The sequence below is a fragment of the Megascapheus bottae genome, chromosome 9, assembly GCF_031878675.1.
Source record: "Megascapheus bottae isolate mThoBot1 chromosome 9, mThoBot2.hap1, whole genome shotgun sequence".
NCBI classification, from domain to species: Eukaryota; Metazoa; Chordata; class Mammalia; order Rodentia; family Geomyidae; genus Megascapheus; species Megascapheus bottae.
In genome coordinates this window covers 26,158,722-26,174,359 of record NC_143517.1, presented here as the reverse complement: position 1 = coordinate 26,174,359, position 15,638 = coordinate 26,158,722, and the positions used below count along the sequence as shown (strand labels likewise).

Genomic DNA, 15,638 nt, shown 5'->3' with positions numbered 1-15,638 from the left:
TTTCCCTCACTAACAGAACTGCAAACGACAGCGGTCGACCTGAGACAAATTGTGCTGGGCCTTTGATAGATAATTACACACAAAAAAGACTGCGATTTAGATTAAAAAAAAAACACAACTATTGTGTCTCCAAATCCTGGAATCATTAAAGCTTGAAGATTTAGAGCGATCTCTCTTTTGAAGGCCCTGCAGAATTTCCTAGAGCATTCGGTACCTGCCACAACCGAAGCCAGGAGGAGGAGGAGGTCTGTGTGTGGGTGTATGTGTGCGTGTGTCTGCTAGTGAGAAACGTGCGTTCCCGCAGAGAGGTCGGCCTCAGCTGCAGACGCCCGCCCGCCACCCAGTCGCCCGCTGAGAGGATCTGGCAGCCAAGTGCTGGGGGAAAAAAAACAAAAAAAACCCCAACATAATGAATATCTCCAGGGATTTCCTCCCCACCTCCCAACTTAGCTAAAAAAACAAAACAAAACAAAAAAAACAAAACCCAAAAAACAAGCGCTCTACTTTCCCGGAGCTGAAAAGTCCTGTACAAAAAGACTCTGGCTTCGTGGGAGAACAAGATCCCAGGAAAGAACATCCCCGAGCCCATGTCCGGTCCCTCCCGGAGGCGGGGGCCCTGGGATGACGGCCTCCGTGAAGGCATCGGGCGCTCCACTCTCCCGATTCCTTGCAGGATCCGGGGAGCCGCCGGCGAACGGCCCGGGAAGGTGCCGACCCCGGGCGCCTGCACAGCGCGCCTCCCGCCGCCAGGCACCGGCGGCCACGCAGCCGAGATTTACAGTGGTCCGGGTGGCGGCATCCGGAGCCCGCCGGCGCCCAGGCTCCGATTACAGGTTCACACGGACAGCCCGGCCCGCAGCCGCCCAGCTCCGGCCGGCGCGCCCTCGCGCAGCCCCGCTCCCCCGCCTGGCTATTCTTCTCCATTCATGCGGACGCCCAGGGCCGCCGCCGCCGCCGCCAGCGCGGCCGCCGTCGCCGTCGCCAGCCGCCCGGATTGGCTGGCGGCCGGGGCGCCGGCACTTTCCCACGGCCCGCGGCGCGTGCGGCTCACCGGCGGCTCTGCAGGCGCGGCCCTGGCGCGCGGCCAGGCCAATCCGGGCGCGCGGGGCGGGGAGGGGCCGCGGCCGACAACGGGCTGGTGTCCCGGCACGGCCTTCCGCGCCTCCCCGCCGCCGGCCCACCGCCGCCTGGGCCTCCCCCTCCAGCCTGCCCCCCCGCCCCCCGCTCCCCCCCGCGGAGGCCCGGCGGAGCCCCTGCGGAGTCGACGCACCGCCGCGGGGCAAGGGCGGGCACAGGGGGCGGAGGCGAAACCCGCCCTCTCCCTCAGCCGCGGCCCCGCCTCCCCCTTGAGCAGCTGTCAATCATCCGGAGGGGAAGTGGGATTGGCCAGAGGGAGGCTGTTGCCTAGGAGCCGCGGCCCCGCCTCCCCGCCTCCCGGTCCGCCTCCCCGCCTCCTCCGCCCTCCCCAGGGCCCAGGGAAGGGGCTCAGCGTGGGAAAGGGATGGTTGAGTTTTAACCCGAGGCAGAGCGCGAGCGCCAGCAGAGTGTGCGGAACGCCGGCAGCCGAGCGCGGAGAGGCGCCGCGGCTGTGAACTCCCCCCTGCCCGCCGCGCCGACCCTTCCCCGGAGACGCCCCCCCCCCCCCCGCCCCCCGTCCCCAGCCGCCAGCATGAAGCGAGCTCACCCCGACTACAGCTCCTCCGACAGCGAGCTGGATGAGACCATCGAGGTGGAGAAGGAGAGCGCGGACGAGAATGGGTGAGTCGGCGGCGGCGGAGCCCAGCGGGCGCGGGAGCACCGCGCGGGCGGCGGCGGCGGTGACAGCGGGCGCGGCGGGCTGCACGCCGCCCGCGGTGAGGGGCCCCAGGGCACTTTCCAGCCCGAGTCGTCCGCGCGGCACGCGTGCGGGCAGGGCTGGGGGGGGGGTGACCTCTCCCGTCACCTCCCTCTCTCAACAGCGATTTTTCTCTCTCTCTTCAGAAACTTGAGTTCAGCTCTGGGTTCCATGTCCCCAACGACGTCTTCCCAGATCTTAGCCCGGAAAAGACGGAGAGGCGTGAGTGCTCTTTTTACAGGGTTCCTTTATTCCCTTTTTATTTTCTGAGGGTGTTAATTAACGTTAAGACTCACGTTTCTTTTTGGAATGGACAGACCTAATGGGAATGTTCGCCTTTGTTGTGCCTGCTTCCCCTAGATCATTGAGAAGCGCCGACGAGACCGGATCAATAACAGTTTGTCTGAGCTGAGGCGGCTGGTTCCCAGTGCTTTTGAGAAGCAGGTAATGGAGAAAGTAGGTAGAGCTCTCCGTGTGGTTATCTCCACCTTCCGAATCCCTCCCTGCCCCCACCTCCCACCTGAACCCCACTCGTGTCTTGGAAAATAAGCCATATTGGGAGTGACGAACTCATACATAGCTACCAAACGGCTCTTGTGAAGGCAACTGACCTTGCTTTCAGTCTCACTTCTGGATGTACATACAGATCCTGGGCATATGGGTCTCTGTGTGTGTGCATACTTTAATCCTCCGCGTTGCTGTTCCTCTTCTTCTAGGGGTCTGCTAAGCTAGAAAAGGCTGAGATCCTGCAGATGACCGTTGATCACCTGAAAATGCTTCACACTGCAGGAGGGAAAGGTACAGCCCATTCGTCGTGGTGGGGGCTCTGCGTGGTCGGGGTGGAGGGAGCAGCAGGCGCTGGCCAGGATTGGTGCAGTGACGGCCTGCTTTTGCTCTGGGGGTGGGGAGAGAGCAGTGTGTGGTTGCCTGTCAGCTGCGCAGATTTTCTCGGGTGAATCCCTCACCCTAGCCCAGCCCGCTGCAAATTGAGCTAATTAATGCATCTTTCAGAACATGCCAGTTACCTGTGAGATACTCCAAAGTTGTGATGACCCTGATTCTAATCGGGTAGCCTTCACATGGGTCCACTGCTATTTTGAGGAAAAGCTTGAGAAATAGATGATGACTATTTTGAAGTATACGGATGAGTCCTGATTTCATAATACAAAGGTTTTGAAAATGAGCAGCCACATGACTCTGAAGAATAGAAACCTGTTGTGGTTTGAAGAAAACCCTAACAGAAGGAAGGAGAGTAAAGTCTAAGCGTCTTGTCTCCAGCGGGAGAATGAAGGCTGTGTTGAGGACCGCAGTGCCTAGAGAGTTCCAGCATGATAACTTACATCTGTGTGTCTAATGAATTTCACTGCTCTGCGGTTTCTCTGTCCTTGATGTATTTTTTTTTTTTGTTGTTGTTGAGTGAAAACATTAAAGGATGAACATAGTTTCATCTGCTGGGAGAGTACAATTCCAGTTTCTGCTCAGCAGCTTCTAATTGAGCTTTGAACTTGCGTTAGCAATGTTGATGAAGGCAGAGTTTGGTCAGCTCCAAAAGATGAATTTCCAGGAGGAGCCCCCCTCCCCCCAGTGCCATTTTTGTCTGTGTGAGGGTTCTGTCTCTTAGCTTCTTCACCCGACTCTGTCAGGATACCGCCTGAGCCACAGCTCCACTTGGGACTTTTTTTTCTTCTTCTTCTTCTTCTTTTTGTTGGCTAATTAGAGATGAGTCTCACAGACTTTCCTGCCCCGGGCTGGCTTTGAACCACGATCCTCGGATCGAGGCCGTGTCGGTGGCTAGGTTTCCTGGGTAGAGGCGCCGAGGCCTGTCGGAAGGCATACATGCGGTTCCCGCGCCGTGGGTGCCCTCGGGGTGAAGGGGGTGCGGGAGGGGATCCCAGCCCCGAGGTTTTGCTTTTGTTCGGCCCTCCAGGCTACTTCGACGCACACGCCCTCGCCATGGACTACCGGAGTTTGGGGTTTCGGGAGTGCCTGGCGGAAGTGGCCCGCTACCTGAGCATCATCGAAGGACTGGACGCCTCGGACCCCCTCCGCGTCAGGCTGGTGTCGCACCTCAACAACTACGCCTCGCAGCGGGAAGCGGCGAGCGGCGCCCACGCGGGCCTGGGACACATCCCCTGGGGAAGCGCCTTCGGACACCACCCGCACCTCGCGCACCCGCTGCTGCTGCCGCCCCCCCCTCCGCCGCCGCCGTCCCAGAACGGCCACGGGAACGCAGGCACCACCGCGCCGTCCACCGAAGCTCACCACCAGGGCCGGGCGGCCTCGGCGCATGCGGAGGCGCCCGCCTTGAGGGCGCCCCCTAGCGGCGGCCTGGGACCGGTGCTGCCCGTGGTCACCGCGGCCTCCAAACTCTCCCCGCCTCTGCTCTCCTCGGTGGCCTCGCTGTCCGCCGCCTTCCCCTTCTCCTTCGGCTCCTTCCATCTACTCTCCCCCAATGCACTGAGCCCCTCGGCGCCCACGCAGGCCGCAAACCTTGGCAAGCCCTATAGACCTTGGGGGACGGAGATCGGAGCTTTTTAAAAAGAACTTGTAGAACGAGGCGAGGGGAGGGGAAAGTTTAAAAGAATCTCCAGCTGAGCTGGACTATTGCCAACATCACCTTAAAGTCGCCAGTAAAAGTAAAAAAAAAAAAAAAAAAAGAAAAAGGTACATTTTCAGATACTTTTGTTTTTTTAAAGACTGAAGGTTTGTTGGTTTACTTCTTTCTTTTTACGTTTTTGTCATGTCATGTATTAGCAGTTTTTAAAGACTAGTTAATTTTTGCTTAAAACATGAAATTGAGGTAGTGAATATACATGCCGCCACAGTGTGATAGGTGTGTATTGTGCTTGATAATTCTTTGTAAGTCTGTCTGTCTAAAAATGATTCCATTTTGCCTGAGTTTTGGGAATCTTAACATTTAATGCTTTGCCCCCGTTTTTCTTGTATAGTTGTGGTCTGTTTTTAGGATTAATTTTTCCAAACCACTATGCTCAACGTTAACATGATTCTGTTTGTTAATATTTTGACAGATTAAAGTGTTCTATAAATAATATTCTTTGGGGGAGGGGAACTATATTGAATTTTATATTTCCAAACAAAGCGTTGACAAATCAGATGATGAGCTTTATCCAAGAAAGAAGACTTCGAAGAGTCTCTGCCTCCTACAGCACTCAGGTGAATGTACAAACTAGCAGAGTCCTGAATCCATAGGACAGAGTGCTGCTGTCTGCAAGGCTTGCCATTCTGGCAATTTCACTCTTAGGAAAGCATCACAAAGAATCACTGGTTGGTGAGTGTTGGCAGGGAAGACACAGAAGTCAGTTGCATAGAACATGCCTGCATTTACCAGTCCTAAGCAACGCAATGAATGTTTAATCTCACCGATCTCAAATTCACCAGTGTTCATCCTGGATAAGTGATCACGGCATGCAGGTGGGCAATTGGATAGTGCAGTGGAAGCTGTTAAATGTGTCACCTCGCTTTTCTGGAACTGCCACATTTCTTTAAACTGGAAAAGTTTATGTTGTTTCCCTGTGGGTGCATGAAAATGTGGTGGTTGAGATGTTGCAAAGGGCCTTGCTGCCAGCTTCGCTTTGATTTATTGAATTCGGTCTATGAAAGTGTCCTTTTTACGGGTTTGTTCCTTTAGCAGGTGTAGTGTCAACAGCCTGCACTGAACTGGGTTTGACATCTGTTGTACCATGTGTTATGACTAAATAAAAAGGAAACAAAAGTATTCTGCTGTTTGGATATGGCTCACATTGGCCTCCACTGGATTAGCAAAGTTATATCTTTTATTTTGTCTACTGATTTGTTTTCGTGTGTTTACCAATTTCATTCTTGGGCTTGTAGGTGGTCTGAGTATGTGCTATTAAATAAGGTGGCTTCGTTATGATGCAGAACTTTGAGCAGTGGTGTGGTAGAGGATGTGGCATTTCCATTGTGAAGTCAGATTACCTGGCCCTACTTTGGCCACTTGTGGACAAAGAAGACTGACATCAGGCTTGGAATTGCAGGGGTAAGAAAGAAGTCTGCTAAAAAGTCTTTTAAAATGGAGTTGACCATTTGACTACTGTTTTCTGAGAGCACTTACTGTGGTACTTGCACAATTTCACTCACTTGTGCAGAAACCCGAATGTATCTGAGTGCACTCCCCCTCTGCTGTGCAAAGGCTTGGAATTGGTGGCTTGATGAGCAATGGCAGGCTGTAATTTCGCACCTGCACAGCTCCAGGAAACTTCCCTTCTTTCCTCCTGTTTCCAAGGAATTTGCTTAACTCTTCAGTTGCACCATTCTCCTGAGCTACATCTGAAGAAGCTGGCTGCATCTGAGGAAGCTGACATATGCTTTAGTTTAGGGCAAAATGCTGCCAGAACAGAGGCAGTAATGTGGGCCCCCAGGGAGAAAAGTGCCTTCTCATTACCTTAAAAGTACTCTCCCTGCCTCTTAGCTCTGGAGGGGCTTGTCTTGATCCTGGGGGTGGTAAAAGCAGAAGGAGAAAACATCCTGGCAGACGACAAAATAGTCTTTCTTTCCCTCTGCTCACAGAGACAGAAGGCAAAGAGAAGTCTGAACTTGGGTAATGACTGCTGTGTTCTTGGGAAGGGGGGATGGAAGAGAGATTGGCATTTGGATTTCAAATGCTACATCCCACTCAAGCTTTTTGCTGGGTAGCCTCAGCACAGACCCATTCTCAACACTGCCTGTGTCATGTAGACACTGTCTATCATAAGGCTGTGTGGAAAGTGTTATGATCGTTTCTGCCAAGTGTCAGTTTAATTTTAGCAACTGCAGTTTTCAATGCACCACAGCATTCAGCTGTGTAGACTGATGAGCTTTGCAGGCTCTGAGAAAAGAGGTGTGGAGAAGGAAGACGTACAGCCTGCCCCACTGGTGATATTGGCAACGGCTGTCTCATCTGGGTGTGCAATACATTACATTGCTTCTTTCTGGGGAGGGGAGAGGAGAGAGTTCTTTTTGAGGTCACATACAAAAACATTTTGGCTTCTTTTTAAACCCCTTTCCAGGTGATAGATTCTTGGCCATAGTGTAGGTGGGATTGGGTGCTCCTTGGAAAGAATGAAATGACTTAAGACAGCAATTCCCAGACAAATCCCACTTCTATTGTGAATGCCTTAGAGGCATTAGTGTTAGTGGACTTGTGTATTATGGATGTTTATAGTTCCTTTATTTGTGGACACAACAATTTTTAGAAAACCTAAATATTGGCCTTGTGGGTAAAATAATATTAGTCATGAAGAGTACTAAAGGCCTTAATAATAACCACTTATTTTTTATTCTCCATATTACCATACATGAACAAAATAGAGGAAATAGGGAAGAGTTCGTGTATAAACAGCTGTATATTAGAAAAATCTCCCTAAGAAATATAATTTTAATATATTCAGTATAGTTAAATTAGGATATGATTTTTACTCAATTTTTTATTCCTTTCCCCATTCTGTTGCACACTGAAATCATAATATCTTAAATATAGATTACTTTAGGTTAAAATCCCCCAGAAAATGTTTTATCTTCTGGTTTATATACTCATCAGCCCGTCTGGTCTATGTCAGTACCTCAGCTTTGATGCCCTTATTAGTTCCCAGTGATGATATATAATTAAAATAACTTCAGAGCCCATCATGATCTGAGATACTGCTTCAAATGTGGCCTGATTTCTTTCACAGCCAGAGTTCCAGGGAAGAGGACATCTCCAGAAGGAGGCTGAAAGTACCAGCTCTCCCTTGAGTCTCATTTAAAGGCCAAGTCTACCTTTATCTAATTGGGTGGCTTTGCATAAGTCATAAGATTGTCTGATCACTACTTTTGTCATCTGCCAAGTGTAGTGGTTGGGCTAGATGGTGGTGGTGGTCCTGGGTGCTAGGGGACAGGGACAGGTTTAATGGGAAGAATGCCACAGTGTTAGGCCAGGTGAGTGGTAATCACAGAAGTCTGAATGACTTGCTCCCACACAGGAAGTCTGTTTTATTGTTGCCAGATCTTTCAAGTTTTTAAAAGCATCATCAGTCTTGATTTTTTTATATGGAATTATCCAATTTTATTGGTTGGCAACTCATTCACCAAGATTTATCTCTGTCTGACAGCAAGACAGAGTCACCGGGCAACAGCCATTTCTGTTTCTAGGGGTCTGACCTGAATGGCTCTCCAAAGGGCCAGGATTCTCTGATGTTCTTGTCAAGCATGTCCTTTGAGTTTGCTTAGCAAGCAATCACAAGCCTCAAACAGACAATGCAGTAAAGCCAATGGTGCATGTTTAAAATTCTAGCTGTATAGGAGATTGAGATCTGTAGATCACGGTTTGAAACCAGCCCGGGCAGGAAAGTCTGTGAGATGCTTATCCCCAATTAATCAGAAAAAGCCTTAAAAGGAGAAACAGCACACATAGTAGAGCACCAGCCTTGAATGGAAAAAGCCAAGTAAGAGTTATTTTACACCAATAAAATAAAAATAAACAATACTGTAATTAGGTAATTAGCAGTTCCAGGTGATAGCACACAAAGGGTAGAGAATTTGCTTCTTTTTAATTAATTTTTTCTGGGCTGTTTCATTTCCTGTAGATAAACTAAAGATTTTTTAAAAAGTATCCTTTTTTTTTGTTGTTCTGTCTTGATACTTCACAGAAATCTTTCAGCCACATGGTCCCTGTATGCACCTTGATATGGAGGTTGTCTGTCTGGTGGCCTCAGATGACAGAATCAGTAGGTTCTGAGGCTTGTGACTCAGCACACTGAAGTACTCACAGGCGCCCGCCGTCTGGGTTCAGGAAGTAAGAAGTCAGAGCAAAAAGCAAGCCATTTTGAACTTCATCTTGAAATATAATCCCTGTCATGCTTTTGATGAGCTGCAGGGCTTTTTTCTCAGATGCTGAAGAGTTCTGCGTGGGGTGGAGGCTGGAAGAAGGGAGGGGAAAAGCCCAGGGGAAAGAAACCCAGGCCTTTCTTTTTAGGCAGTCTGTAGGTTTTGACCATAGCTTGGTTCCCTGGAGTCTGTAAATCCCAGCAAAATCCCAAAGTAAACAAATGTCCTAGAGAGATGGCTCTGGGGAAGCTAGCAGGTCTCCAGATCCACTCTTCACTAGCTGCAATATCAAGCTTCTTTACAGTTTGGTTTTAAAAGTTTCCATTGTATTTGCTATTTATGCAAACATTCTTCAGTAAGTGTTTTCTGTTGGATCTTTAATATATCCTCAGGTGAAATGAGCATGCCTGAATTTGGAAGCTCTTGACTAAATTTTTGCATTCCTTTGTTTAAATATGTGATGGGTTTATTGGGATATAATACCCATGTCAGTAACTGAACATCTGTGAGGGTAGAAGTTTTAAGGTAAATGTTTAGCATGATTATTTGAAGTACATAAACAGAAGTGATGAAAGCCAACAGCTAATGAGAGCTCAGAGTAAGTCATGGCTGACAGTCCTCCATTCCTTTGTGTATGTGGGGTCATTTGTTGCTGCTGGTTTGATTTTTTTTTTTTTTTGGTATGGGTGCTGACATGGTTACTTGAACTTAAGACCTGGGTACTTGCTGTCCTTGAGCTTTTGTGCTCAAGGTTAGCATTCTACCACTTGAGCCCCAGCTCTATTTCTGGCTTTTTTGGGGAAGTGGGAGGGGTCTAATTCAGAGAAGACTGTCATGGATTTTCCTTCTTGCCCAGGCTGGCTTTGAACTGTGGTCCTCAGATCTCAGCTTCCTGAGTAGCTAAGATTTCAGGCATGAGCTACTGGTGTTCAGCCCTCCATTCCATTTAAAAAGGGTGATTCTGCTGCTGAAAATTTCAATTTTGCAAGCTAAATCCATTTGTTCAGAACCTCCAATTGCTAAAAAGCAAAGCTAAGATTTGGTCCACACTCCATACTTACACACACACACACACACACACACACACACACACACACACACACACACACACAATCTCATTGATTTCAACGTGGTAAGGGGTGTCCTGTGCTCTTTTTGGAGCTGGGGCTCTCCCCAGCTCCAGCGCTTCCTATGATACTTTTTAATGGTTCAATGGCATGAAAATATAGCAGATTCTTGGGGAGAAGATGAGTTTCCTGGGACAGATGCCATGAAACAGAGCTCATTCCACTTTGTGTTGTGAACGGTATTCTCCAGAGTTCCTAAGTCCTTACAAGGATGATGAATACATGGATACAGATATTATAAAGACATTCGTCTGCAGGAGCCAAAATATTCCAGGTATGCATCTCGAACTGCAAATCCAGCCCTCTGACCTCTGTGTTCAAAGTAAGCTATCCCAAGTTTTGAGACATGCAAACCTAGAGGGCACTGGACAAAGGTGAAAAACACTACTAATCTTGGGTTCCAGAAATTAGAATTTCCTGCTTTTAAGATGTAAATAAGCTGGATGCTGGTAGCTCCCACCTGTAATCCTGGCTACTTAAAAAGCTGAGATCTGAAGATCACAGTTCAAAGTCAGCAGGGCAAAAAGTATGGAAGATTCTGATCTCGAATTAACCATCAAAAAGCCAAAAGCAAGGTTGTGGCTCAAGTGGTAAAGTAGCTAGCCTTGAGTAGAAAGGTCTGTGACAGTCCTAGATGCTGACGTCAAGCCCCAAGACCATGTGTGTGTGTGTGCACATGTGCATGTGCACGCACACACACACACACACACACACATGAGTGAATAATATATAGATATCAATGTCATCCTTAACACATTCATAAATGAATGGGAATTTGGGTTCCCATCTTTGCTAATGCCAAAATGCTGCAGTGAACCTGCAAGTGTGGACTTCTCATAATATTCTGGTTTCATTTCCTTTGCACATTCTCCCAGAAGTGAACCTGTTGGATCACATAGTTGTCCTTCTTTGAAATGTCTTTGAGAAGCCTGTAGACTGTTCTTCCATTACTGGCTATTCTCCTTGGTGTCCATTCCCACCAACAGTGTGCAAGGGGTTTCCTTTCCTCTACTTCCTCACCAACACTTATTATCTTGTGTCTTTGATAAATAGCCATTCTGAGAAGTGTGATGTGATAGCTCTTTGTGTTATTACTATTATTTTTTGCCAATCCTGGGGCTTGAACTTTGGGGCACTATCCTGAGCTTTCTCAAGACCAGCACTACTTGAGCCACAGTCCACTTCTGCCTTTTTCTGAGTGATTTATTGGCGATAAAGACTCTCATGCACGGGCTGGGAGTTTGGCCTATTGAGTGCTTGCCTAGCATGCACGAAGACCAGGTTTTAATTCCTTAGTACCACATATATAGAAAAAGTCAGAAATGGTGCTATGGCTCAAGTGGTAGAGCTCTAGCCTTGAGAAAGCCCAAGGACAGCGCTCATGACCTGAGTTCAAGCCCCAGGACTGGCAAAAAGAAAAAAAAGTCTCATGCACTTTTCTACCCAGACTGGTTTTAAACTGCAATCTTTAGCTGTCAGGCTCCTGAGTAACAAGAATTACAGATGTGAGACACCTGTGCCTGGCTTAGAATTGTTTATTATATATATATATAAATATACAATATTTGTATTATGTATATTGCCAGTCATGGGCTTGAACCCAGGGCCTGAGCACTGTCCTTGGACTTTCTTGAGGCTAGAACTCTACCACTTGAATCACAGCATCACTTCCAGCTTTTTTCTATATATACAGTACCAAGGAATTGAACCTGGGCATGCTCGTGCATGCTAGGCAAGCATTCTACCACTAGGCCAAACTCCCGGCCCATAATCATATATTTTACAAAGAAAGCTAGTGAGATTTTTGGGGGTGTGTGTATGGACATTTTAACAATATGAAGTCTTTTAATCCATGATCTGATTATTTGTATCTTCTTTGATTCCTTTCACTAGGAAAGGAACTATAACTTTAGTGTATAAGACTTTCCTCTTTGATTAAGTTTATTAGTACTTTATTTTTCTGTTGTTATTATGAAAGGATTGTTTTAAAATTTTTTTCTTTGTAGATACTTTTTTTTTCTTTTTTTTTAGTTGAGAGGCTTGAACACAGACAGCATCGGGGAGCTGTCCCTGAGCTCTTCAGCTCAGGGCTACCACCCTGCTCTTGAGCCAAGCCCCGCTTCCTGATTAGGAGTCTCAGGTCGTTTTGTTCCCAGGCTGGCTTTGAACCTTGATCCTCAGATCTCAGCCTCCTGAGTAGCTGGGATTACAGGCATGAGCCACTGTGCCCAGCTACAATAAACGTTTTTAACTAGATCTTAGAGGAGGTTTTCTAATTTTTTTTATTTTTTATTTTTTTGCCAGTCCACGAGCTTGAACTCAGGACCTGAGCATTGTCCTTGGACGCTTTTTGCTCAAGGCTAGCATTTCGTCACTTGAGCCACTGTGCTACTTCTGCTCTTTCTGTGTATGTGGACCCAGGAATCGAACCCAGGGCTTTGTGCATGCTAGGGGAGCAGTCTTACCACTAGGCTATGTTCCTGGCACCTACATAAACTCTTCATAGCTTGGACTGGAAGTCAGCACCTTTTCTCTGTCTGCTTACCCTCTTTTTGATTTAGTAACACCCAGAAAGTTATGTTCTGTACTAGGTCTGGGCTGGGGTGAAGGGATAAAGTGAAGGGTGAGAAGGGAATAGAAACCACTAGGACATCTGAGGATGGTAATTCCTCTTGTGGGAATGCTGAGAGGCAGAAGGTTTGCTGTGTTTTCCTGTCCTATCTCTCCTCATGTGTCAGAAGAAAAGGTTACCAGTTTACCCAGAGTTCCTGGAATTGCTGCTGCATTTCCAGAAGCTTAGCTGGCCAGTGTGCAGAATAGTCCCTATTAATATTTTAGCTGGACCATCACACGACTTTCAGGTAAATTGTCTTTTGGAGCACACAGTTGGGTCTATGTATCCACACCCGATCAATTGCAGAGAACACCTAGGCCATTTCATTCCATTGACAGTGCCTCGTTACTGCAGCTTTCTGAGTTACATTACAGAAGAAGTGCCAGAGTTGGGTGCAGGAGTCCAAGAGTAGGGGAAACAATGGTTTTCAGGGGAGTAGATGGGATTGTAGGGTACAATTAAGTTGTAGCTGCTGTTAATCTCTCTTCAGCCAGAAAGAAGTTCCCAATGGAGAGGTCAGAATAAGGAATTATTATTATTATTTAAGATGGAAGTACATAAGACTAATTTCAAGCCTTTTCTTTTTCATTTATTGCCTTTGCAACCCTCAGAGCTTTAGTGAAAAGCATAATAACTTCCTGTTAATGTTGTTCCAGACAGTGGATCTGCATTTAGCTACATATCGAAGTGATTTGAGGAAATTCAAACAATACTGACATCATGTTCACACTCCAAATCAACTAAACTGGAAGATGGAGAGTCACTTCAAAACATCTCCCAGGTGATTGAGAGCAGTGTGTACCGAGGGTGGTCATTGAAATAGGGAGTTGATCTACAGCAACACAGAAGAGGCCAGCTGCCTAGACCCAGGCTGCTTTTGAAGGCAATCATGAACGCAGACAAGCAGGCCCCTTTACCTTGTTACCCCCTCATAGTGATTGGAGGATAAACTCTGGTCTTGATGGTCAGTCCCTTGAGATAATCTGTCATATTTCTGCGGATCTTGGAGTCTTACTTCTAAAGACAATGAACTATCAACTAGTCTCACCAGTTGTGATATTTTCCATTTGCCATCTCTGGCCTAGGGTTTCTAGACCTCTGCTGAGGAGACGGTAAGTCAGTTCCTGGGAGACACACAACTGTGAAACTTGCTGGGGAGAATGGCCGTTAGGACAAGAGAGTACACTGGTCAGATAATGAACAGCTGAAGATAGGTTCATGAAGGACTAATCAACCCTTGGAAAAAGATCCATTTAGCCCAGCCTAGAAGAATCTCCTCCTTTGTTACTTCTGGCCCAGCAACTTCGCCTGGCTCTGCATTCCTGTGGCACTGTTACCCAGGTCATCCTCTAGGTCACTTGGCTGGACACAGGAATGTGTGGCTTCAAGCAAATGCATTTTGTTTCGTAACTAGACTGCAAGTCTGATTTTTCTTCCACTATCTTTTTTTTTTTCTGGTCCTGTCACTTGAACTCTAGTCTTGGACACTGTCTCTGAGCTGGTTTTGCTCAAGGCTAGTGTTCTATTACTTGAGCCATACCACTACTTCCAGGTTGGGGGGAGTAGTTTATGGGAGATAAGAGTCTCACTGACTTTTCTGCCCAGGTTGGCTTTGAACTGTGATCCTCAGATCTCAGTTTTCTGAATAGCTGAGTTTATAGGCATGAGCCGCCAGTGCCGGGCTCACCATCTTTTCCTTTACATGAGATAGGAACTACACCTTGTTTAAGATATTATTTTTAAGTTTTCCTGTTTTATGCCTCTAATTTTTGATGTAGAAAGGTAAATTCGAATCCGTTGTTGGACAAAGAGAATCAGAGCAGCATTAGAAATATCTCTCTCTCTCTCTCTCTCTCTCTCTCTCTCTCTCTCTCTCTCTCTCTCTCTCTCTCTATGTATATGGTCTCATTTATCAGGGAGACAATCAGAGCCAGAGATCCCACGGGGCTTACTTCAAATCACCCCACTGAGAAAATAATTATTGAGCATGTCCTACACGGAAAGTCCTTTGCCAGGATTTAGGGCACAAAGGTAAAGCAGTATATGATTCTAGCCATCCCGTTTCCCCAAAATGGAGCGAAGTGAACAGGTTTCTTTCTTCCCACACTGTGAACTCCGTAGCCCCTGGGGTGGACTTTATGGTAGGTTCTGTACAGTGACCCCAAGCCAAAGATGGGAATGTTACCTTTGGGGAAAAAATTGGATATGGGACAAAAGGAGGAAGGGACTGATCACTTGGGAGAAAGGACAGAAGTTATTGTATTTACCTTTGTTATATCCTAGAGAAAAATGTATAAAATGTACACAAGAAACCCCACTGACTCTCACCTCTCCTGTGCCACACACACCAGGAGTATCAGTGCACATAGGACAAACTTCTGTGCTCACTTCTACCCAGGAAATCTTTGCAGGATGTATCCTCTGTGGCTTTAAAAATACCTTGTGTGTTTGCAGGCCTGTTTATATGGTTTCTGTGGGATGGGGGTGGGGGCAATAAAACAATACAGTCTCTGGGGGCCTCTGGGGAGAATCTCTGAATCCCCTGGATAGGAAGTTCCCTAAGAAATCAGGAGCCACTTAAATTCCCACCAAACAACAAAGTAGGTACAGCCAAGATAAAAGGAGAGTGGGGGTGGAGAGGGAAAACTAAACAAAACACCTCACCCTGGTTTAGGGAAGCAGGTGCACACAAATACAAACAATATCATTTCTTCTATTATTTGTAGAATTTAGGAACAAAACAAAGCAAAACAAAACAATACTCCTCCCCTCTGGGGTGGGGGTGGACCTCCGAGGATGTGCCAAGCAATGAGATTAAAAAAAAAAAAATAAGGTTGTTTCTCAGCCTATGGAACTGCAAAGAAAATAAAATTAAAATGGACAAATAGACATTGAGGTGATTGGGACCCCAATCATGTGACAGTGCCACTGAGTTTTATCTTTGGATAGGCTTGTGGATGGGCTTCTCTTCTCAGCATCAGTGAAGCACCTGAAGGGAGGGCTGCCTTTCCCTTCTCCTTTCCCTGCTCTGTTGGCTTTGAGGCAGCCTGCTGCAGGGCTGAGACCTTTCTGGGTGTTTGTACTGTGGGTGCAGCAAGGAGGCGAAGGGCTGGGTTGGGTGGCAGGATCAAGGGAAAAGCAGAGGCAGCTGTGTGGTGGACAGGACTGCAGGGACTTCAGGATTCTGGGACTGCTTCAACGCGGTCACAAGTTCCTATCAACTGAAATTGTTTTTTAAATT

The 15,638-nt window shown here is 47.4% G+C and overlaps 1 protein-coding gene across 2 annotated transcripts; it reads left to right on the top strand.

The window, feature by feature from the left end:
* Positions 1-1,451: 1,451 nt before the first annotated feature.
* Positions 1,452-5,557, top strand: Hey1 (hes related family bHLH transcription factor with YRPW motif 1). Of its 2 annotated transcripts, none has more exons than XM_090338984.1 (5): positions 1,452-1,758; positions 1,981-2,056; positions 2,195-2,278; positions 2,551-2,632; positions 3,762-5,557. In XM_090338984.1, the coding sequence occupies exons 1-5, from the start codon at positions 1,670-1,672 to the stop codon at positions 4,370-4,372; spliced, it is 942 nt and encodes a 313-aa protein (XP_090195110.1). In that variant the 5' UTR covers positions 1,452-1,669; the 3' UTR covers positions 4,373-5,557. The 2 variants fall into 2 exon arrangements, with proteins under 2 accessions (XP_090195110.1, XP_090195109.1); XM_090338983.1 differs by having other exon boundaries at positions 2,195-2,290.
* The last annotated feature ends 10,081 nt before the right edge of the window (positions 5,558-15,638 follow it).